The sequence below is a fragment of the Balearica regulorum genome, chromosome 3 (genome assembly GCF_011004875.1).
Source record: "Balearica regulorum gibbericeps isolate bBalReg1 chromosome 3, bBalReg1.pri, whole genome shotgun sequence".
Classification (NCBI taxonomy): domain Eukaryota; kingdom Metazoa; phylum Chordata; class Aves; order Gruiformes; family Gruidae; genus Balearica; species Balearica regulorum.
In genome coordinates, this window is record NC_046186.1 from 97,475,171 (window position 1) to 97,501,509 (window position 26,339).

General features: G+C 36.7%; 1 protein-coding gene across 1 annotated transcript in view; it reads right to left on the reverse strand.

The window, feature by feature from the left end:
- The window catches only part of CAMKMT (calmodulin-lysine N-methyltransferase), a 225,839-nt gene that overhangs the window by 30,881 nt on the left and 168,619 nt on the right, over positions 1-26,339 (reverse strand). The window contains exons 4-7 of the mRNA XM_075749116.1: positions 12,373-12,433; positions 9,282-9,336; positions 8,164-8,227; positions 2,979-3,045 (exon numbers count right to left, since the gene is read on the reverse strand). Coding sequence (XP_075605231.1) covers positions 2,979-3,045; positions 8,164-8,227; positions 9,282-9,336; positions 12,373-12,433 — 247 coding nt within the window. The remainder of the gene's footprint in view (positions 1-2,978; positions 3,046-8,163; positions 8,228-9,281; positions 9,337-12,372; positions 12,434-26,339) is intronic.

Consider the following 26,339-nt stretch of genomic DNA (forward strand, 5'->3'; position numbering starts at 1 on the left):
AAGACAGCTATCAGGATAACTCACATGCTAAGTTATGGGGTAAACTTAAAGTGATTCATGGATAATTTTTGAACTGTGAAAAAACAGAATCATCAAACTCATACATGGTATTAATAATTCACCCTACTATGACAAGTCATTATTACCAACTTGGTGGCATTACTGTACCTATTTCCAGTAAACATACGCAAGAAATTCAGAACATACACTTGGAAGCTAATAATAAACATAGAATTGTATATCCACTGCTGAAGTAAACTGTTTACTAAATAGCTATTATTACATTATAACACATAATATGACAAACTGCCAGTTTGGCTTACATTGCTGTACTTTTAAACAATAATCAAGAGTTGGCAGAGAGCTAGATAAGTGCTCATTTACTGCATTTTGTATAAATCTAAATAAATAAATGTATGGCAGGTTGTCCTAATCTAACTTCTCTTGGCTGATACTGGATTGCTCCTTTTTGTGCCATACATTTTTTGGCATATTTTCCAGGTCTAGACTTAAATGTCTGGAACAACCACAAACTGATTCTCACGCTGATAATTTATATTCCATGTGCAAGGAAAAGAGTATGAGATCCCGAAGTGAGATGAAGGTGCAGTGAGAAGGGTCTATTCTGAATTATCATTTATATGGGAAAAAATCTTGTAACAGTGCACTGGACACTCTGACCAACATAAAAGAAGTCACCTCGTGTCACTTCGCATGCCAGTGTTGCACTCTTCCCTACAAAACACTACATTTTCTTGTGGTTTCCCCCCCCCCCCCCCCATTATCATTATATAACTAAGGTTTTTGGTTGTAGGAAAAGTGAATCAGGGTTATGGTAATGTTTCAGATTTTACATCAGCCTTTCAGTTTCTTCCAGGCCTTGAGAAGTGATCAAATAACTTTGTTACTGCCTTCATCGCATGTCATTACTGAATCTGAAGGACTGATCCATCCATTAGCACTTTTCAAATAAGCAAAGCATAACCTTAATTTTGACAGGAGAAATCAACTATTAATGTGTATAACATAGAGAAAAGCAAAATGATCATTATTTTTGGAATTAAAGAGTCATTTGAATATTTATTTTATAAAACTTTATACTGTTACAACAAATCTGCAAAAGCCTTAAAGAATGTAGAACTAAAAATCAACTCACATGTTTATTATAATGAGCCTTATGTTTTGATATAGTATTTCACCTTCCTTTGTATTTTAATTATTTTATTTATGCAAATAAGGCCTTAAATGCTATTGCACTCAAGAAGTTAAACACTTGACATTTTTACTCCTTAAAATGCAACATTTTATGATGTCTAGATATGTTTATTAATTAGTGATTATTAACACCCAGTAAACAACATCATGTCTTGTAAAAACACAATCTTTCTTCACAGCATGAGGCTGAAATCTATTATTCACTGATTCCATATGCTGAAATACACTCAAATGATCACAAATGACCTTAAGCATTAGATAAATGTAAATGAGGACAGGGTAGAAAATGTGCTTTTGATTGATATCTAAAAGACCAGGTTTGAAGTCTTGACAAGGGATGAAATCTGAAATCTCATATAAAATCTACAAAATCTAAACTTCTGGATGGATGTACCACACAGGCTCTCCTCAGCAGCGATGAGCGTCTGAGGTTGCTCACAAGAACCATTCAGTACATGGAACCTGAAAGACTATTCCTGGGGCCGCATGGCCTTTGTCTACTTGGTAGGCACTTATTAGGATGCAGAAATACATCTCTAAGTTATATGCACATCTATCCTAATGAAGGCAGAATTTTTCTAACCATAAGTGCTCACTTAAAAGAACTTCAATACACAGAATGGCTATATAAGCATAGGATAAATGATGTGAATGATCGCCATTAGAATTGTATGGGTTTAACCCCCTATGTTAATAAACTTATTCTGCTGTAACAGCTTGCCTTTCCCAGCCCTTTTTCAGCTTTACTTTTGTCACTTTGAGAAGGCCTGAGACACCTTCTTCTGGAATGAGAAGCACCAAAAAAAAAAAAAAATTTAGGCACACAAATAAGCTCTATTTGCTCTTAGGTAGCCATCTCTAAGCCCATTCTAATTCATAACCCTATGCCATAAATATGACTTACTTTACAATTTACTTTTTAAATAGTATGAGAGACGAACACACTTCAGTTTTTCAGCTGCTTCCAGTCCCTAGTGTACCTGGAGATGTTTCAATGAAATAGATAGTTAAACAGCTAACTTCAGTGGCATCTACTACAGGGTGGGTCAGGAAGGGCTCTGGAGGCCAACTTCTCTGAACTTCTACAACTCTTGCCCTCCATAGCACGCCTTCAGGGCTAACTTGGAGAAAACAGAGCTAAAGTACTTAGAGAAAAACGCTGGGTGTGCCATGCACAATAGGACATAGTCAAGGAGGTTGAGAAAGGCCCCAGCACGCTGTGCCTGGCTCCCATGCTCCCCATCTGCCCTTGTTGTGACAAAATGTGATACTGATCGTACAGACACGATGACCAGAAAACCTCCCATGGACGCTCCGACAACATCTACCTCAGGTGCAAATGGGATTTGTTGCCACCCTGAATTCTCAGAGCTATTTAAAATGAAACCTGCCAGTGATTTAAGTACATTCGCTCCAAGCCTCACACTCAGTACAGTGGGTAATGCTGACTCTGAAGCAGCCAAATTTTAACCATGCACTAAACCGCAGCTTGAAGAGACATACTGTATCTTAAAAAAATAAAAAGGAAAGAGAGATTATGTCACCAAGATTAATCATACTGTATTTGCTGTGTTAAAAAGCAATTAAATATTTTTTAAATACTTCCAAATTTCTGTCTTGCATCACTTACCTACTTGTATATACACATTTGTGTCAGCATCAGAAATATAGGTGACATTTTCACACTTTTGCACATATATCACATTTACATTAAATATACAATTACATGCAGGAATCCATAAAACAGTTTAGTAGAATCTTACCAGCTTGACACTTTCTGAGCCTTAAATACGCCTGCATTTTGGTTTCTTGAGATGATCTCGCTTACATCTGTAGCATATTTGTTAAGAATTATCTATAAAATGAGAGCAGTAATAAAAATAATAAAAAATACTTTTCCCCATCGGCTAACACCTTCACAATGTCTTTTATCTGTTTTGTCGTCTTTAATCTGTGCTAAGAGTCAGTCTTTTTTCAGAAGCATAAATTTTACATTGCTACTCCAGCACATCAGCCATATATCTACGCAGTAACTTGTTTTTGTTGCCTACCTCTGTTTACTGTTTCATTTAAGGAAATGCTAGCCCTGTAGCTATAGAGAGAACTGAAAAAGTCTTCCCATACCTTATATACATGTCAAGGCAGCTATTGTTTACAAATATAAGAACTGCAACCACGGTGAACACAGATTTTTTAGCACGGTCACTTCATGGCCAATTTAGTTTGTGCTGCTTTTCGACTGTATCACTAGATCACAGGTTGGAGGTTTATGGGTTTTGAGTACCTGTCCTGCCACAGGACACGTACCTTTGTTCCTGGCTCTGTCTGGGTGAAACCCAACGCACAACGGCAGCACCTTAACCTATAGGCAAAGGAGTTTCTAGTCTATTTGCTTTCTTGAGAATGGTTTGCAACCACCATAAAAGATAGTACAAAGCAAGAAATGCTTTTTCTTCCCCATAGGCACTGCAACAGTGCCTCAGCCTCGTGTTTCAATGCCTAACCTCATGTATCGGCTTCTTTCAGTTTGGAAGATCAGGTCACAAATTTGGGTAGCCATGCAGGCAGGCCAAAGCAAGGGCTGTCAATGACAATTGTTGTCATCTATGCCTAGAAAGACAACCTTCTTAATCAATCACTTGTGGTTAGTGAGAAGCCATTGAAAGGAAAAGGTATAGCAAGTAACCGAAAACTCTGAGAATACTAAATGTCACCCAGTGTGAATCCATACATATTTGAACAATTCACTCTTGAATATAAAAAAATTATCTTAAACAGACATTTTTGATAAAGATGTCAATGATCCCTCTTTCTTATTTAAGGTACAGGAATCTGATGCTAATTAGGAGGATGTTTCAGGGAGCACAAAATAAGTTGAATTCTTTGCAAGTGCTCTTCTAAGAAAAATTGAACACTAGTGTCAGGCTAATTTAAAATATCACCTTTTCAATGGCTTTGCCGAAATCACCTACTTGGCCTTCCTGACATGGTTGGCTATTTAAGAAAAGTTATTTTAGGAAAGCCTCTACCCAAACAATGTAAAAGAAAAGGCAACTGATATTGAAGCCAAAAATGAGAAATGGAATGACAGAAAAGTGGTTTAAACAAATCTCTGTAGTTTGGACGTGCCTTTTAAATCTTTTCCACAACATGCAATGAGAAGTAGTAATGAATGATCTATACCTGTGAAGCAAAAGGAAGGCATAAATAATGCCATGAGCAGAGCACACTACTTTGAAGTAGAGGCAGAAGTAACATTGTTAACAAATTAGCTACACTGCACTTAAATTATATAACTGAGCAAAACTTAATAATTGTTGTAAACATGTTAACACTAGCTTTTTTAAATAATTGATGAGCCCATGTCGTCAGGCATTCAGGCTGAACATGACCTTTCTAACCTAAATTTCCCAGGACTGTCGAAAGATCCATACACTATATTTTAATGGCCATTATAGTGCACTGCAACAATGTTTTGTATTATTGATGCTCTCAGACAGTAGTTCAAGTCACTAGTGCGTGGTGTGAAACAGAGCTAAGGCAGAAAGCACACAGCCTCTCTGAAACAGGACACAATTTTTACTAAAAATGAACCTCATCCTTGGACTTGGTCATGTTGAACTGAATATAGATGCTTCCGGTGTTCTGGGGAGAGAATTCGATGTTCACGACTGACTATGTCATAGATATTACCTAAGTTGGAAAATTTGTATCTGAACGCATATCACCCAAAATTACAAATTTTGATGGGGGTGAATCTGATAACTTTGCCTATGTATAACTTTATTATTCACTTGAAATATCTATATTTTTCTTTTTAATACTTTATTTAAATGATCCTGAAAGAGCTTAGATAAAACACACAAAACCAACAATAAAGTTTTGAATGAAGCTGCAAAAGCAATAACATCTGTCTTTATTTTATCTTTATTTTATTGATTTTGCAATATAAATGATCTGTTAATCAATTAAAATCTGCCCATGATAAGCAAAAGGAGTGAGTTAGAGAGAAGTCTTTTAAATGGACTAATAAATCAAATCGTAATATCCTTAAAAAAACCTCCATATACCTCTTGCATAAGACCACTGATTAATACAAAATATAGCTCTATATTTCACAATGAAATGGTTAAAACGACAACGATTTGAAATTAACATATTCATAAATTGTTTTAACTTGTAACATTTCAATAACATATTCTAATATAGATATTGAAAACATACATAGTGAAGACTTCCCGTGGCAGAGAATAATACGAAGAATGTCAAAAATTAAAAGAAAAATCAAATCCTCAAAAGCTTGAGACTTCACAAAGCAAAGCTGTTAGTTACGTTCACTGAATAGCGATAACAACAACAAAACCAACAATAATTATGATGATGATAATAATACAAAGGCAGATTCTCAGATGCAATGCACTATTGCCAGGTCGATTTTCAATTACATTTCACTGATGTATTCATTTGTTTCTTAATGTGCTCATCTTGCCCATTAAGAATAATTAGCAGGCTTGCTTGGTGATTTCCTGGCTTCTGACAGTGATTTTTTTTCTTTTTTGTTGACAACCACTTTTACTTTTTGGAAAGTAATTTTTGGATATTATAGTATGACTGGCATGTAATTTAAGCTTCCTAAGAAATTTAAAGGGAAGATGTAAACAGTAATTTTTAAACAAGATTATTTTAATCTATAATACCTACATAAAAAGCATAATACTAGGCATTAACTATTCCTGAAGAGCGGAATCTACAAAAGAAAACAGTATTTTATCCCACATTAATTTAATTTGGTATGCTAAACAATTAAAAAATACCATCAGCAATGATAAAACTTAGCAAAAATACATCATTTGTAGTCTGTGGCACTTGGGGCCAAATGCTATTTCCAGTTACACTAAAAATTCTTACTGATTTCAGTGAGTCTGGTGTGGCTGAAACAGATCTAAATTTAGCCTAAACTTCTGTTATAGCTAGTCACTGTAGAAAAGGATGTAAAAGAAAATTACCACAAGACAGATCATAAAATTACTACTGAAGTCCATAAAACACATAAAATGCAACATAAATTTTATTATGTGCACTTTTAAGAATACATTCTACCTACACTGTAAAGTTCTTAGTCTGCTGCACTTTGGCACCCTGCTAATATTAAGCCCATTGTAAAATCCAACACAATAAAAGCACTTTGAATGCTGAGCCTTCAGAGCACCAAATGTTAAAAAAGAAAAATAAATTCCTGTTAGAGCCTTCCACCAATCACTTCTCTGAAAGGGATTCACTGCGTGAATACAGATGAAGACTCCTTGTAAGACTTTTGGAAATAAAAGATATTTCTAAAACATACTGTGAAAAAACTAAGGTGCGCTAATTAGATGACATTAACAGTATCTTTTTTAGGAATAAAAACACTTTAATTTGTTTAATTCCAAAGACTGAGTGAATACTTTTAGCACTCGCCAATTTTCCTTGCTATAGAAGACTTCTAAATTTCAAAAAAAGTTCAGGTATGTTTATGGAATCTGCTATGCGAGATATTTGCTGACTTGATGATTACTGAGCTCACCTGAAGCTTTCTGTGGGTAAAATGACCTTTTGTTAAATACCTGTGCTTCTATAAAACATCAGTTTGTTTTCTTAGGCTAGTTTTGAAACATTTTTTTCTCCCATATTTTTTAACTTCATAATGACATAGAAGAAAGACTGGAAGGGGTGACACTGATTAAAATACACCGAATAATGAATACTTCCTCCTCAAGACACGAGGACCACAACTGGGAACTTGCATTTTCAAGAAAACGGAGACTTTTATAAGATGTCCTTCAACTTTTAAAAGATATGATCTAGGACTGGCTGGTTTTTTCCATGAAATTGTTAAAGTGTTGAAGGCAATTATAGTTACCTCTGAGAAAGTCTTTTTAAAGGTAGTAGCTAATATTATTGCACTGCAATGTCTCCTGTTTTAACAGTCATCAGCAACTGCAATTTTTTTAAACTACAAATTGGTTTAACTTATTTTTTTCACTAAGGACTCATTACGTTAGCTATCAAATAGATACAAAAGTCAAATCTAAGTAATTCTGACGATGCAGTGGCCAAAACATAAAAAAAAAAGTCTGCCTTAAAATGCAAATGAAAAGATTACCAAGGAACAAAAGCAAATAGATATCTTCCTTTTTTCCCCCTCTCAATTTCTAAGGGCTATTAGTATTCACTGTATATATCTGTTCTTGTTCTGTGCTGATATTTAATGTGGCCACAAATTATGCTCACTCATTCTCTCGCTTAGCCAAAGTCCAGTTCAATTTTCTGAACTATGTATTCATATTAGAAGGGCATAATAGCAATTTATTCTAATATAAGAAATATAATAAAATACCTTCTACAAGGGACAGAGGCATTTTGCAATCTTACATCAAGAGAAATAATGATAAATTGATAATTGATTAAGCACACTAAATGGGTAATTTATAGGCAGTTATAACTTAGCAGCAACAATGAAACCATGCATTTCAATATACACGGGAAAAGCTATGACAATATACAAATACTAGCTATGTTTTAAGAGGCTAGTATCTGAAAATTAAAAATAAAATCTAGTTCTGCAGCAAAAGGAATATGTGAAGGGGAGCTAATGATTTGATTCACTGCTACACCTCCTGTAACATGCAGCACACACAAGGAATCTTTCAGCACTCAACCATAAGACAAATATTTACTACTGTACTTGCTCTATACCAACACGTACTTTTTTAATTAAAGAAGAAAATGTGGCATTTATTGTAGGGGAAGCTGTAGCTCTGTTCAAGATATTCTACATCTATTTTTTAATTACTTATGTGGGGACTTTTTCTTAATATACCCCATGCTGTCTGTCTTTATATTGATTGTTACTCAGCCAGTAAAAAGGAACGAGCACAACAAACCAGTTTTCTATCTGAATAAGGATACTTTTGATGGCCTTTTCATTTCCATCAGTTAACAGAACTTCTTTGACATCTGCAGAAATAGCAACCTGAAAAAAAGAGCACAGCAAACAATGAGCAAATATGCTTGTCTGTGTGGAAGTGAAGACAGGAGTGACAAGCCTTCAGTATCATGCTTCCTCACCTATTTCTCTGTAACAATCTTCAATCTTTTTTCATTTTATGTCTGCATTATTTTAATCATTCAATCAAATCAGTCAATACTTTTATCATTCCATTTGCGGGAGCCTCTATCTTGCTATCATTCTGTTCCGTAATTGCATTGTGACAGCGGATGATGGTATTCTGAGAGGCTTTCATTTGCGGGCTTCTGTTTATCTAGTAGAGCCATCATACAAGGCTGTCACTCTGCCTTTCAGCTTGCTTCTGTCTGACTGCCTGATGCCCTTCATATAACTTTGCATTGCAGGCAGATGGCTTTGTAAGGGTAATTTTTTTGTGAGCTTTGACATGCTCGCACATTGGGCTGTAACCTCGACACATTGTATAAGAGCGACAGGTTTGTCAAATGCCAATCAGTGTAACAATATGCTTTTATTTGTAGAGACATAAAAACTTGTCTAATGCACTGCACTGCTACATAATATCTCCTGAATACATGACTCAGAACCCAGAGAATGGTGAACGACTCTCCTGAATGGCCAATCTAATTCAAAAGAATCTAATTACCGAGAGCTCTGGATCATGTTTGTTGGTGTAATAATGCAGGCAAAACATTAGCAGCTATATCATGGTGCTCCAACTGTGATTCGCCAGGCTATTCCTGTATCTTAGCAAATGGGACTATAATCTGAAAAAAAAAAAAAAAGCTTCGGCTATGGCAATGAAAGACAGACCGTACGTGGCCTGGAATGTCACAACAAGAGATATTGACTACACGGAGGTAAAATGTTTCTGCTCATCGAGGCAACCATAAAATCAATATGATACGAAAGCAAGTCAATCTAGAAGGTCTCTCAAGACTCTGCAGCTTGACCGCAGCTGAGGCTGTTGACAGTTCTCTGACCCAGCAGTTGGAGGCACTGGAACATTTTTCCTTTTGTTTCTTCCTCTGAATGGGATTGGAATTGAGAAAAGACCTACCATGAGCCCAGCCAAGCATGTCATGCCACCCCCTAGCTCACACACAGCAAGGTCCCTGAAAGAGAGAAAGGAAATGGTAGAACCCATACAAATTAGATGAAAATGGTCAGAGAGACATATATGTTACAAGAACAAATTGCCATCTGCAGTAAGAACTGAGCTACCAGGAAGTTGTAGAGACATGACTAGGCTACCTCATGTCGTTTTGCGTTTTAAAAATAATTATGAAATAGAAAAGTCACAAAGCAGGCAAATCAGTGGGGGTTCCCTCATTAGTGTTCAGTGCAACATTACCACCGCTGAGCTGAAAAATCTGAGAAGGTTCCCTTTTTTCCCTTGTCAATGGCTCTGTCTTTTAGAACTAAACTAGCTAGAGTAGCGAAAGATAATTGTTAGGAAAGGATAACAATGTTAATCCACATTCATTCTTGCAAAAACAGTTAGAGAAGTAAATGGGGAAATTAATATTATTTATATATCTCTCCATATAGTTATGCCTAAAAGCCTTTTTATATTAAAAAGAGACAAGTTTTAAAACAAGCCATATACCGCAAAACAATTACACATGAAGAAATCTGATCCTTCAATTAGCACTTAAAACTGCAAGTGACCTACAAACAATGCTGTTATGAACAACGATGGGAACAGCAAACAGCTAAGCCACAGAAAACTAAACGAAGTTAGTGTCAAGAGCCGAAACTGAGCCTGAGCAGAGGCTTTTGAATGCATGGTCTAAAAGGCTGCTTTTAACTTAGACCATACCGCGCTGTTATTAAGACGTGCACGTGAAATATAATTTGGCGCAGAGAGCGTGCCGGATGGGAGCTTGCAGGGGGAGCCATAAGGAATGTCCTCCAGAGCCACGGCCTGCCCCAGGAGGGGAGGAGGGAGGGAAGCTGACCCCGCGCCGAAACTGCGTGAAGGGGCGTCTAGGGCAAGGCACAGCCCCAGTTTAGGAAGACGCTGCTTTATAGCTAAATCTGCGGCAACTGTTACAGCTGGCAGAAACATTCCCATTGAGACATTTTTGACAGGCAGAAAATGGAATTTCCGCTAAACAGATTTTTTTTTGGGGGTGGGGGTGGGGTGGGGTGTGCACACCTTTTCTTCTCCCCTAAAATAGCAACATTTGAAAGTCTATTTTTATGTGAAAATATTACCTCCCTACTCACTCGACACTAGAGCAGCTAGGAAGCCCTATGAGTGTACAGATGCTGGTATTTTGTTCACTGAGGCCAGTGGACGAGGCTGTATGACTGTATGCTAATGCTCACTGTCTGGATGGGATAGATTTATTTCTAGATATAGATAAATTTATATAAAATTTATTTCAAATTTTATTTGAAAAATGTCCAGTTGTCCTATTTAATGGAAATGAGACAAAAAATGGACGTAGTTCGGAGGAACAAGCTGTACATAAACCCAATGAGAATATAAAACAGATGTGGGAAATTTGCAGTTTGTGGTTTAAATAGAACAATTTTTCACATAAGTTTTTATTTTTCTAAACCATATAATGTCATATATATTAAAAGTATATACATACAGTTATGTATATAAGATTCACAAGGCCCTTATTCCTTTATAAGAGTCATGCTTATTGCAATAAACACAGAAAGTATCTAGTGTGGGGGGTTTAGTGCATTTTGAACCAAATTTGTACGTATTTAATATATGAGTATATACACACACATATACAGATACATATTTACGCATGTAAATAATTTATTTCAGTGCGGAGTTCCCTTATTAGCAGATTTTAAAAATCATATCTGTGTCTCAGGCAATATTTAGTGAGATTTCTCAATGAAAATTAAAATAAGAAACTCTACTCTGAGTGTACTGTTGAGAAAGCACAATCCAGAGAAATCAGGATGTGAAACTGCCCGCTTCCTCTGTGGAAGTTTGAGTGATCACTGCCTCCAAGTATCCAGGCTTGCATACCCAATCTAGGAAAATATCCTGTCAGTGAGCAGCACAGGGAGGTTTGCCGTGAAGAGCCCCTGAGAACGAGCAGAGCGTACGAGCCACGGCATGGGGCTGGACTGCGAAGCGCTACAGGGACACCCCCCCAGCAGCAAAAGTCACACAATGTGGTGCCCAGCTAAATTCGGAGGAAGGAGCAGGGGCTACCAGATTAGGTGTGCTAGCTGCCTCCTCTAATGGGGTGGACTTCGTTCAGCTGGCGGAGGGAGTAGAAATGAGGCTTTACAAACCAGGGCATGCTGTGGTGCCGGGTCTTTGATTTCAGACAGGGGTCTGAGCAATCTGCAGGAACTGGCTCACAGCTGATACGCTTTCAGCTTTGGTACAAGGGACAGGGACTTACAGCTTGGTCTTCCCTATTTTACCAACACCATAAGTACACAGACTGAGGGATTTTGTATACTCCAAGCTGGTTTACTTGGTGTTAGCCTTGCACCCTCACTCAGAACACAATTTATGCCTCCAAATGCATTGTTATAATGGCTTTTCTTGCACCTCGTTCATCCTCTGAACAATGAAACTTCAAGTATTTCCCAGTGCAAAGCTCTGTATACTCAAGGGGAAAGACACAGGATACAGGCTGGATTTTATTTTTAGGTGTTCCTATTGGAGCCTTGATAACTGTCTTCTACAAGTTCAGAAAATGTGAAAAAACCAAAACCAATAGTGCAGGATGTCTCAAAATTGTTTCACAACAGTTACATACAGGTGCAAATTCCTTCATCGCTATATGCAGTGACTATTAGGTATTTTATCAGGTAATATTTTGCTTGCTTTTGCAACAGATGTCAGTTTAAAGAATGTCTTTTATTTTTCCTGACCTTCACAATCAGTACTGATCGATTGGAGCTTCACTTTTGTTTCCCAAAAATCAAAGTGAAATAAAACGCCTTGAGTGGAAATCAAAAGTCTTTGACATATAGCAGAAAGCTTGCTGTGCAATATTAGTACCCAAAGGCAGCTCAGAATTCTTTGTTAAGAGCAACATGCTTTCACCTTGAACATTTTAAATTTAATCTGAAGACTTAAATCATAGCAATCTTTACCATGCAGATACAATAAAACTAACAGATTAGAAAATATCTTTTCATGTTTAACTCTGTACCTGAATATTTCATTGTGCTTTAGGCAGTAGTAAGCCAGCACTTCTTCAGATGGCCAGAGACCTATAAAACAAAGATATTTACCTTCTTAGAACAGATTTTTTTTTCTACAGCAATATTTGAATAAAAATTACCATTTGCAGACCTCTACCAACCGTTTCATTTTCTAAATTTGCCATAATACCATGGAATAAAGAAACAAATAAGACTTTTAATAGAAGACTTCCAATTTAAGCATTGGAACTGAATATTTCATAGATTTAATCCTGACTAATGATCAGAAGTTTACTTTATAGAAACACGCGCACACACACAAATGTACACATATATCTATACAAATGCATACAATTGTCAAGACTTTAAAAGTTATACAAAATGTAATTCTACAAAACTTCTGACATTTGGGCATTCACAGGAACATCAAACTGTTTGTGCCAGGCCAGATGCAAGGCCCACCTTGCCGTGTAGCCTTTGTCTCCTTTGTGGACAGGAGCCCCCTACTTTTTCATTAGCTGGCTTCTACAGTCATTTTGTTTCTTCCCAGTTTCATTTAGTTCCTTTTCTCTTAGGTTTTGTTAGGCCAGGCATCAGTCTGACTGTAAGAGACACTGCCCAGCAAGACATGCCAAGGACAAATACAGGTTTAGGGGAATAATGCAGCATTATTTCTAGTTGTGGCTCAAGAAGTTCCTGAGGAGGAGAGGAGATACAAACAGTAAGTTCTGTTTAATAGTCACCAAGGGATTTTTCTAGTTGTTCTGTGGACTGCGATAAACTTTCCATAGCTGCAACGTCCCGTGGCAGGAAGCGCCACAGTTTTACTGTGCTGTATAAAGAAACATCTCCTCTCTCTAGTTTTGTACTTGCCTCCCTGTCATTCTCATTTGAGGCCCTCTAGTTCTCGTATGGGAATAGACAGGAGCAATCACACATTTTTCACCTAATCTGTATTATTCATGACTTTATAAGCTTCCATCATAAAACTTACACTGGTCATTGTCAACCTTGGCAATTACTTGGGGGCATCCACGCAAATTTACCCCTTCAACACCCCTCACTCACGAAACTTGCTGTTTCCTCAGGGCGGTTTCCAACCTCACGTGAAGATGTGAGCGAAGGGCCGTGGCCCAGGGAGAGGGCAGCACAGCTGCCGCCTGGCTCGCGCGCTCTCCGCCAGGCCCCAGTCTCCATTGCTGGAGGGAGCCTGGGGAAACCAGGCTTGTAGCCAGGCACTTGAGGTAGGGTCCCAAAGTTAAGGGAGGGTGAATCAAAGGCATATGCAGCCAAATTACGGTTGCACGTGTTTCTCATCTGTTGTTGCTTAGAAATGAAAAAAACATGCTTACGTATCTATCCACAGGTAAAAAACAGGGTTAGGCTCCCCCCGCAACACACAGCATTATGAATCAACGTGACAGAAACTTAATGTTACAAACTACAGACACTTCAATGGTTTCAGTAAACAAAAACAGACATGTGGAAGCATCCATTAGATACTCCTAGACAGGTGAACTGAATTTCATGCAGCTTACCAGCTATGTGCATACTTTAGACCATTTTTCATAATTTTTTATTCTCAAGACTTTAAAAACTTCACCACATATTTGATAGAAGCATAAGTTTGGGAGAAAAATCGTCTTCCTTTTAAATCACCTAGAGCCTGATTGCAACCATCAAGTATATAATTTTTCCCTTCCATCCAGTAAGTATTCTGAATTACCCCTACTCATAATGATAAATAACGAAAATTTATGAATGTGTTGTCTGCGTGCAGATCAAGCAAAAACCTAGACAGGATTTCTCCAGAACTTTGCATATAACTTTTGGATGACAAAGATCTTAAAGGTAAAAAAAATAGAATAACGATTCATGTGTATGACAAAAACACTAAAGCAATATTGGTATTTGTTCTGTTTCTGACAGTTTAGGCTGATTAGGTGTTTGCAAATGTGCTATTTTGCTTAGACTTGCTAAGGGTTAAAATAAAATATTCACACACGACTACCCATTCTTCAGTGAAACATACACTAAGAATTGTACAGGATTTTCCATCTCCCTTTTGAGCATTTCAATGCTTTTGAGCATTGAAATATGCTAAAATGACAGATTTTGCAATAAATATAATAACTGTTTAAATATTTTTGTGTATAATATAAAGAATGTTTCAGTTTGCAGTGACTGGTGTATACTCAAGCAATAAATGTGTTTTTTTAATATTTAGTGAAGACACGGCTAATTTAATACCATTTATAATACTTATATCTCACGTTACCAAAAACCCCCACACCCACAAACACAAAAAAACCTAAACCCTTTCATAGCAAACTTTTAGCCTGAGCACATTTTAAAAATTCTTGTCAATTGTAGCAAAATCCTTCAACATCTGAGTTTTCAGTACCCTCAGTCAAACGTCTCTCACTTTTCTACGGCTATTATTGAAAGGGCACTTTGAATGGTGTCACTAAATCTTTTATGAGAGGTCACCGTTCTTTCCCCTGCTACCATTGCAGTGTTGATACCGGCTGAAACTGCAGGTGTATCAGATAGCTCTGTGCTGAGAGAAGGGTAAAGGACCTTTGGAAAGACAATGCTCTTCTTTAGGCGGATGCTAGCGATGCAAACGAATCTCCTCCCCGCTCCCTTTCCCCGTAGGGAAGGAAGTATCACCTCAGCAATGAAATAGAGTGGCTGGCAGCTAAAGAAGCAGGAGCCAGGAGGTCTTTCACGAACACAGGTCTCAAGTGTGGAAGCACACCGTGCTTCCAGCTAAGCCAAGAAGCCAGAATACCTGTGTTAATTTTAGTAAAAGGAACAGCTTCTCGTGCTTGAACAGGTAGGTAAGCCTCTTTGCCTTCAAAACAGGGATAAGCTTAAAGATCCGTGTGGAGGAGTTTGCGTTCTGCCTTCTTCCCCTTCACTCTGACCTACATTCACCAACACAATGACCTACATTTTGAAGTTGCAAGTGTAAGATAGTTCTGCTTCTGTTAGAAAATATACAGCTGTAATGCAGAAATGCAGCAATTCCTATGAGTTAACAACTACCACTAGGTTGTGAAAAGCATAATTTATTTCCTGCAAACACATACATATGGATATGGATTAAGTTGCCTGTGAACACACTTCAAATAATTCTTTCATATTTAAAATAAAATTATTCTCATTTTGTATTATGAATTTGTTTATAAATACATAATATTGGATGGGTACCTATTTGCATGTGGAATTACTTACACGCGATAGTCAACTATTTACACATGTATAGGCAAAAGATTATCAAAAGGCCCCCAAATAGTGCTTCTATTTAAAAGGCTATAAATATACTACAAGTCTTATACAGACAGGCTAAAAATCTGACTGTACAAGGAAACGGAAAGAAGCAAGAGTTTCTTTTTGCAAAAATATATATTTTGTGACATTTACTGGACGTTTTAAAACTCTTTATCACCTTGATAACCATAATGTGAAAACAGAGAATAGTTGCCAGAAAACATTGGAATCTCTGTTGAAACAAATAAAAAAATTGTGTTGGTGTTTAAAGGAGACCCTCAAGTAGGACTCTGAAGACACAGGAGAGAGACAGTGCTCACAGAGCAACTCCTGCCCGTATTTCAACTCTTGGCAGGTATCCTTTCACCATTAGGATGGAGTAGGAGATTCACTACAAATGTGCCATAAGACCGATGATGTCTACTTCCAGACAACTTCATGCTACTTACTACAGTAGAAGGGGTAGAAAAACATTATCACTGCATAGGGTGATGATGGATGGAGAAATGCTATATATGTAGAGACATAGAAAATGCAGGCATTTCTACAGCACTTATCACCATAACATAAAATCTCACCACAGTAATGGAGTCTACCTCACAAGAACTTGATGACATCATGAATTTCTGTTGTCCCAATTTTGCATATTAGGAATCAAACTAGGGGACAGAGACAGGTTAAGTTACTTAAACACACAGAATGAAATTATGGGAAGGCCAAGAAAAAAAACCTGAATCATTCTAACACCTTGAGGTATGATATAATCAAAAAAAGACACCCAAACTTTTCCTATAGAGGAACAACGCCAACAAAAATCACAACAATGCTAAGAACACATAAGTTCAGTTGTTTTTATTACTCTCATAGTCCTTGCTAATGGAAAGTGTCATGTCCTTCTGCACTAGCCATGGCACAACAGTTCTTTAAAGCAACCTTCAACCCACGTGGACTAAATCATCTGTAGACAGCCTTCTGAGGATCTTTTGTTTTAACCATCAGGTAGAGCACCACTAGTCCAAAGCAACACAAACCCTGTGTTTCTTCTGTGCCACATCTAAAAATGCTGAATCCTGTATGATATTACAGAAAATTTTCTATAAGAAATAAAATTATCCAGTACTTTTTTTAAAAAAAATTAAAATTATTGTTTCTCCTCCATGGCTTTTTACCACATATTTTAAGGAATGCTGTCACACAGCTGGATAACAAATATTGAGATCCAATGTAAAGTTCTTAAAGAACAGCATGTTATTACAAAATTCTCAGGATAGAGTGCTGAGAATTGTGCGACGTGTCTTTTTAAAGAAGACTTTTGATTATTGGAGCCATTATGCCTCTGCACTGCTCCATAGGTATAAGAAGTTGCAGTAGCTACCAATTACTTGAACTGGGATAGTGCAAGACTAGTGGAACTCTGCTCGACTGTCTGTCAACACTACGCACAGAAAACAAAGGGGCAACTGGAGGCGACAGGTGAACCATCCCTTGAAGCTCTGAATAGGATGTATAAAGCTGTCCTACAACAGTTTCAGTCATGCTAGGAGATTAAGAAGTTCCTTTACAAGCTAAGCCAAATGCAAATTTTTGTCACTTTTCCCTAGCACTTCACATGGCCACATGTACAGATGTCTGATCTCAAAATTCAAATTTTGTCTTTCATTTGCACTATTAACCTATGAGATGTCTTCCTATTGATTTGAAGTTTCAAGTAAATCCTATCTTAACCCTCAAAAGCAAAGACAATTTAAATTTGAAAAGTCAGTCATTTTCGCCAGATGAATATATGCAAAAAGATCTATTTTTCTACTATGTCCTGATTCTTGACTACATGAAATCACCTTATTTGCTTTAATACTCATGAAAGCGAGAGGGAAAAAAGCGTTATGGGCATTGAGATGAATAATGTCTCAAAAGAAGTAACAACAATTGCGCTGAGCAATGATGAATTGTTTTCTGACCCTTAGAAAAGTATTTTTTATCCTGTCTGACACCAAGACACATTGTTGGCAGAGAGCAGAAAAATCTTTGGTACCACAATGGGCTGTACAGATGTGTTCAATTAAGTACCTATCCGGACAGGCAACTATTCACCATCTCCTGCTAAAAGACTGTAGAGTGGATGGAAAATCCTCAAAACTAAGATATCTACTGGAACAAGCTATTCTAGAATTTAACATGAGGAATTCCAGGAATTTAAGATAAGGTCTTTCCACTCTTACTGTAGCATCGTTAACAAACATAATTTTACACTGTCAAACCTTACTTTCTACTATGCCTTATATTCAAATCAGAAGGGAAGGTAAGTTTGATGATCTTATCCTGGTTAGTTTTTGTGTGGTTCACCACCACTGTGCACAGCAAGAAGCACGGTACACCTGCTGGAGGACCTGGAGAAGTAAGAGAGCACAGTTCAACAGCACAGTAATTTGGAGTAAATTTCAAAATGAGGCTCTAACCAATATTATGAGCCCTTCTGTCAGTGGAGCACTAAAATTCACTTCCAAGTCAACGAAAAAATATGAAATTATGAATAGCACAGTTAAGACTAAGTACAAAGCGGATGCACAGCGTATGTCTGCCAAATACACCTTGCTGCCAAATACACCTTGCTAGTAACATATAACATGCTTGTTGTAATTTGAGTAATTGCTTGAGTAAAGGCTACTTGTAATTAACTGTACTGCTATAGTTTGCATGGATAGTTCTAAAAAATATTTCTAGCTCTCAACTTTCTTCAAACTCCATACCTCAAGCCTCTTTTCAATATAATTTGAAAAATGTTGCTTAGTACAGTCAGGAAGTAAAGATTTTGTTTTCATTCAGTTCACACAGCATGCAAAATGTGACACAGATGAAAGGATAATCAGTAATCCAGGTTATCTAAGATCCCACCTAAGGTGTATTGAATCTAAAAAACACATACACATGTAATAAGGCACTATTACCACAAATATTCAAATTTTTAGCCGCCATAACATGCATGTATAGAAGAGTGGAAACCTTCCACAGAAAATTACTTTCATAATAATCTAAAACCAAGTCTAGTCACTTTAGTAAAATGAAGAAATAGAGGGAATAGCTAAGTGAGGAAAAAACGCACTGAAAAACTCTTGTTATTTCATTCTGTTTGCAGTACACAAACCCCTTCTTTTCAAAGTTGCACCCTCAACTTTAAGGTTACATCCATCTACAGCAGAAGCAGATAAAAGAGGGGTCATCATCACCAAGCCGGTTGCAGATGGTGTGCCTGGAATTGTAAAACTATTTTCCTACAAAATTTAATTTGAGAGTAGATTTTCAAAAGGAGAACAGCTACAGAGTAGCGTGCCCTTCTGGACATTTGACCACCTCAAGTGTCAACATAAGAGCTAACCTGTTTTGAAAGTCCAGTTGTCTAATCTGAGGCTCTGCATTCTGAAATTTACCCCAAATGTATTTGCAAGCGAGCAACTTCGGTGATAGACGGACACAGTCTAAAAAAAGAAAAGTATTTAATAGCCTTTACAGTAGCACCTTACACTCCCTGCCTTTCTGCAGCTGACTTTTGCACACGGCAGACCATCTAAGTCCAGTGAAGAGGAGTAATTTGAGGCAGGGAGAATGGCTAGCTTACTTTTCCACAGCAGGAATGCTATAAGTGAGTTTGAAAAGGTACAAGAACACCAGAAGAAATAGAAGATATAAAGAGAAACACATCTCACCATTTTTCCCTATGCACATACATTCTATAGAAACTCTTGTCACTCCTTCAATCTAAAGCAGAATTCATGATATTCAGATCATTGAAAAATATGTATAAGCACCGGCTGAGATCTTCAGCCTAGGCAAAATGGCCTCAGCACTGTATCTCTCACTTTCACTCTCATTATTATTCATGACTAGGAGGGAAGAAACATGATGGTCTGCAATCTGCAAATTTCTTTTAGAGCGCAAACTTAAGAGGCTCGGTGGAACTGATGTGGAAACACAGAAACAAGTCAAAGCTGTAAATGTACGCATATCTCTTCCATAAGAAAAATCAGCAAACTGTACAAATCTACTTGTATGATTGTCTTTAACATCCTTTTTCCAAATGAATGAATTTGATTGTGTTGTGTGTGTGGGTTTTTTTACCTAGTTTTCAAATAGTTATTAAAAATTAAACAACACTGGAACAAACCTTTTGTGATTATAGCCTTCATTCTCCTGCAAAAAAACGGATCTATAAATTTATGTACCATTGTAGATGTAAATTACAAAATTTTATATTCAACTATATTAAAACATCTATTCCAAAAATGATTACCAGTTGTGAAAAGCAGACAGGCTTATCACTTGCTGTCAGTTGTTCATGTCTAGTTAAGCAATAATGTGCTAAAACTGCTCTTTTGTTTTGTGCAAGAATTTTGGCAATAGAAGAAATGAACACTCGTTTAATAAAAACTCAGGCTGCTTTTTGCTTTGATGGAGGAAGCAGCTGCCTGTTTTCATTTGCTGCAGAGCAGCAAAACCCATCAATATAATAAGCAGCTTAGATGCATCCATCCACAGCATCTGTAAGGATATAGGGCTATTCGCTCAAAACCAATCCTTGGTTTAATTTTAACAAAGATGTGTCTGACATATTTGAAAATGCATTATAATAGGGTTTTGAAATACTAGCATTTTCTCTTTTCTTTTTAAATACTTTTCACAGATTTTGAAAGGCAAGTATACATATTGGAATGATAGAAATGATAAAACAAATATTGCTATAGCAAACACCAGAACTAACCTAAAAATGCAAAGATGTAACATTAAGAGATGCCTTCTGGTTCACGGACTCTCCTGTTCCTTGAAAATATAGAAAAATAATATTTCAATCTTTTCAGTGAAGGGTTTTTTCACCATAACCAAGAGCAGAGAAAGATACTAGAAATAAGTATCACAGAAAAAAATCCCTGCAAAGATCATAGATACATTATACAACCTTATTTCCTGAGATACACTTTTCCTTCCCTCCCTCATGCTTTGTTAAAAGTAGATAGATTAATATTAATGCTCATTTCCACAGATATTTATTAAATTGTTTTCTACTATTGCCTGAAAGTAATATAATTTTTACTGTTTCAGCAGTGTTTGTCCCAAATGACAACTTCTAATTGCAATAAAAATTTTTAATTAAAAATAGTTACAGGACTTTCATATATAATCACAAAAACAAGAAGAGAGAGATAAAAGACCACCTGAGATATTTTCACTCTAAAAATGTGATATGGCACATTTATATTATTAAAAATTCTTAAGACGTTATTATTATTTTAGTGCTGTTCGGCTTTCTAAGACCTTTCTAAGCTGAGCTTTTAGATGATTTGCACATTAACTGAGAAGTCAGATAATTCTTAATCCTCCTCTTTTTCAGATCCAATAATGGATAAGGGAGCATCTTAGCATGATCAACTAGCAATCTGCCTAGCCTGAGTGGTAGTACACCTGAATTTAGGATTAGTCATCCGGTTTTCATAATATCTGATTTAAATGAGCACTCATTCCGGGAAGTGTAGAAAAAGAATATTCAATGATATTTGAACTGTACCATTTGAATATGTAACAATAAAATTTGAGTGCATGCATATTTATTTGCTTCACAAACAAAAAGCTATACAGAAAGGAAGATTTTAAAGAATCATGTCCAGACAAATAGTTGGATAGTTCAATTAAATAACTGCTTTTTTCAGTATTCACAATAGCTTATAGATATAATCAACCATATCTCAGCTGTAGCCTTGTATCTCTATCTAGTCAACTCCAATATCCTAATTACATTTTTGTGTGTAGAGGACGTAAAGAAACTAGTTGGTTTGAGGTTTTTTGTGTGGTTTTTTCCATGGATTTTATGGGTTGTTTTTTGTTGGGATTTTTTTGTTTTGTTTTTTTAAAGATATATCATGGGTAGAGAAGGTAACAAACCTGTAGATTAACCCTGGTTAATAATATTGCTTATCTTCCTCAAATATTTCATACAGAACACACTTAGGTAGTGATCGAGATAAATAAAGTGGAATTTATTTGGTGGATTTTGATTGTGTTCAGAAGTGGTGTCTAGAGCTTGGATTTCTCATGTGGTCGTGTGTCCCCCCCGCCCCCCCCATCAAATCAACTAAACAAAGACGATACCTTTTTGGTCCTAGTAGCTTCTCATTCAGTATTTTTCTCCTTTATCAAACTCTGCCATTCTACACAGTTTACCAAACTATTAGGAAAGCACCTGCTCTGTGCTGCCAGGAGATATTAATTGTGTGCAAGTGGAAATAATAATTGTGTGCACAGTTCAGTTTGAAGGTTTTGGACCATCTTCCTCCAACAAAACAGTGTATCTCAGTACCTGGAACTTCAGATACTAGCAAAAGGTGACCATGTATCCTACATATTCTTAAATGAAATCCTTAGGTCACCATATTCAATGAGCCTTGATTCTTTCTCCGGGGGTATCTTCAACTGGTGCTAAGTGTGCAATATTTAAAAGTCTATACTACTGGCCACCATCCTGCAGCTGGTGTCCAAAATCTACCTACATTACTAAACCTTGTTTTCATCTCTCACATGGGATTAGATTTCTAATGAGTTCTTTAAGTGAGAAAGCTGCACAAGGACGAACCACTCTCGGTCATCTCATCTATTTATAGATCCACATGGATCTATGTTCCATACGAATTTGACCAGTAAGAGCTAAGGCAAATGCTATCATTTATAGTGAGGGAAAATATTTAAAGTTTTTTCTGAAAGGTCAAGGGTTAAATAAGCACAAAGATCTTCAGATCCTTCCAGGTCAGGTTTGACATACATTCATAGGGCAACAAAAGAGAACTTACACTACTATTGCTCATGGCTGGTTTTTACCTGAACAGGTTTCAAGAACCGTAGCTGTTGATCTGGCACTTTTCATGAGCGCTAAATACAATGGGCCAGATCTTCAGGGGCTGTTATGGGGTATTATGCCCGTGTATCCCAGCCTAATGAACCAGCCTTGAATTTGAAATATGCGTGGTCTTTCTGAGAAACTAAGTAGCCTTTATTATGTTAGGATATGCTAATAATACTGTTTTGGATCATTTTGCAGAGTCAAATCCAAGGGTATCCTTCCCTTGGAAGGAAATCAATGTTTCAGTGGGTCATGTTAAGAGAGGATATGAAAGTGTTAAGAATAGAATTTAGTCTCCAAAGTGGTCTGAAATATTAACAACCAATTTTCCCCGATTACTTTCACATTTTCCATGTTATTGTAATAAACTATGACCTAACTGACCACATTCTTATTTCACAAAGCATAAATAATGCAAAAGAGCAACACAGGTGCTACAAGAATTCCGTTGAAAAATGTTGTAGAACTGTATAAACACTTACTCTTTTACACTCTGACACAGAAGTGCTCTTAGGTCAAGAATAATGTGCGTTGACTAAGATATATAGCTTAGGGACTTATGCCACTTTTCAGTGTTGAAAGAATATATTTCAGAATGTCCAGTGGATTGAATCTCAAAAACAAAGGAACGAAATCAAAGCAAATCATTACACCCAATTTAATGAAATGAAAGCATGAAAGAGCCTATGAGCTAACCTTGTAACAACATGTTTAGGTCTATCATTGGTAGGTATTGAAAGAAAGTTGATCAAATTCTTAAGTAAAGTGAGCACACGTTCTCTGACTTCAGGAATTGCTCAGTCATTGGGCCCCATCTTTTGACACTGCAACTTGAGTGGGAGACTTTTCCCTTGTGTGCTCCATTCCATGGTGACCACAGACCCTTGGGCGACCCTAGGATTCTCCCTAGGGAGCAGCAAGGTTTTACAGTATCTAACCTAGGCCACTTTATTCTTTGAGGCAGATTTTTACTAATGGCAAAGCCAACACAGTAAGTCATCAGTTTCTACAGCATTTCTTGCACAGATAGACCTTGAAACACTATGTTAAATCTGCATGCTGAACTCCCATATTAGCAGGTAGACTCCTCAATTATTATGTTTTTTCTTAATGAGTTTTGAGCTCAGACTTTAAAGATGGAGAGGCAGGTGTATAATCTTCCGAAATTCAAACTTTTTCCTTAAGGATTAAATGTGTTGTGACACTATGTTCATTTAGCTCTCCATCAATAAAGTAATAACATTGTAATAATGAGGAAAAACACTTTTTTAAAAAGTAGTTGTATGTCACTGTTATAGTAATTAGCAGTTAACAACAAATTTTTGCACTTTCTTGTTGCTCTCTTTTCCTTTTAAGAGTTTGAGTCACAATAAAAGAGTAATTTCCTGTTACTTCTGGGGAAGGGAGAAGAGTGGAGGAAGAAGGGATCATGAAATATGTGCAATTTCCACATATAACACACTGTTGAAAATGTAATTCTCTATGTGTTCTTTTCTGAAAATATGTTCTATATTCCTGGATTGTCTCTGCTATCAGAAGCAGGATTGAAATCTCCACTTTAGTATTTATCTGAGGCTGTGATAGCTCAGTTGTCTGCCTCCAAATGCCAAGATAGGGGGAATCTCATCAACCGGAGACCAGCTGCATGATGGGCAGTTAATAGATATATCAAACCTTAGGATATATGCTAAGCTGAGGAGATGATTGGTCGGTTGATATACTGATTGATTAGCATAGGGAGAATGGGTTTCTTCTTGACAACCTAAGATTATGCTTCAGCTAAGCTCAAATTGCTTACACCTCTTCTATTGGGTTTAAAATTACAGTCCTGTCATCTAAAATCTCTCTTCAATGAAATTTTTACCATATATAAAAATTAAAGGGAAAAAGAAAGTAGGTGCAATGGATAAGAGTAAATGGAGTAGATATATTTCACACTACTGCTGTTGGTACCACTAGAAAAAGTTGATAAGTAAATCCACTTGAAATACGTTACATATTCTGTACACTACTAGAGAGCACTTTACAATAATTTAGAAGGGGGGGGAGTTCAAAATACTAAAAAGGAATCGGTGCTGATATTATTGCTTTAAAAGAACTACAGTAGTTATTAAGTAAGGTAATTATACAGTTGTGATACTACCAATACATTTTTGTCCTCTTTACAGGCATTTCCTAGGTTTCATAAAAATTTATTTAAATTATATTATAGACATTAGAGAAATATCATATAATTGCAACAGAATGCACCACCTCACAGGGAAAGGCTTACATTCTGCAATCTAGAGAAGCAACATATATACTTCTGTGTTTTCCCTTGAGAAGTCCAGAATTTGTTTTTCCAAGAAAGCAGATGGAATTAAATTTTATTTACAAAATATTTTAGACTATGTCATCAGTAGGGCATGGACACTCAAATAAAACACAATATTTTAAAAAATTACTATACTATGTAATTATATGTTGCCAAAACAAATGCATTTCTTACACTATCATCCATTTAATTCCCAGCATTACATGTTCTTCGTAATACTGGGCTTTGTCAGTTGGGAAAGATACAAACGCTCTTAAATAAAACATTAAAAAAACAAACAAACTTTTTATTATGTTTAATTTGATACTTTGAAACACTTCTCTGCTTGGGCAAACAAGAATTTAGCAGTCATGTAACAAAAGGAAAGCAGCTCATTGAGAATGTTGAAATCTGCACTAATAAATAAGACTGGGTTTCTCAGATTTTTTTCTTCCCTTTCGTATCTGCTATGAGCGGTAGGGGATCAGCTGCAACTCAAATCCCCAGCTGAACAACCCAAATACAACTGAGTGAGCAGACTTAAAACAAGGCCATTTATTGGTGCCTGTTATGCAAACAAAGCATCCAAGTCTTAGAAACAGATGTCAACTGAAGCATATGCTTACTGTAAACTGGAATTTGATTCTCTTTATAAAAATAGACTTAAATGGGCCTTCAGAGACTAGGCTGCCTCTTGTTGTATACCATTGCCTAACTTGATTCAGCCGTAAGCTTTTTAAAAGATGAATAGACTGATATCCAAGGGCAAAAAAATAAAAGTAAAAAAAAATTAAATGGGAAATAAATGATAACATGTTGGAGCAGTTCCCAGAAGCAATTTTACAGATTTTCTCTAAAAACACAAGACAGGAAGTTCAAAGCGCAGTGCAGGTCACCTATGGCATGTCGAGTTATCATTTTTATACCACTTAGGGTGAAAAAGGGACTTTATGTTCAAGTGGCAAGTTTAGTACTCTGCTTTTTCTTCTTCCTTTTTTTTTTCTTTACCTCTTCTCACATCTTGATGCCTTTTAAATGTCACTTATTTTACATGAGGCAGTTGGTGGAGACATGAGTCAACAGCAATCAGAACCATTATCCCCTGCAGCGAGCCCTGGTCCTAATGCATTATGACACCTTAGCTGGCCAGCTACCGATTTACCTTTCTGCTTCTTAGGGAATTAAGTGGCATCATGTGAAAATGGTTGTGATATGAACAGCATGGGCATAACTGGTATTAAATTTACCTCTCAGCCTAAGTGAATTTTCCTCACATGTGACTAATCAAAATGAAAGCTGTGGACATGGGCAGATCCGGCCAGCACTTCTCCACCCCTGGGATTGGGGCTATTTTGTTTTATCTCTTTGTACAAGCTGGCAGAAGTTTAAAGTGAAGGGGATAATCCAGTGCTGGTGTCTTTATGAAATAACATCCTTACATGAAGAGGCTTTTAACTGTCTGTCGCTGTCCTCTCAAAAAAAAAAGAGCGTGACAATCTCATTTTGCTGAGCACCCTCCCATGAAA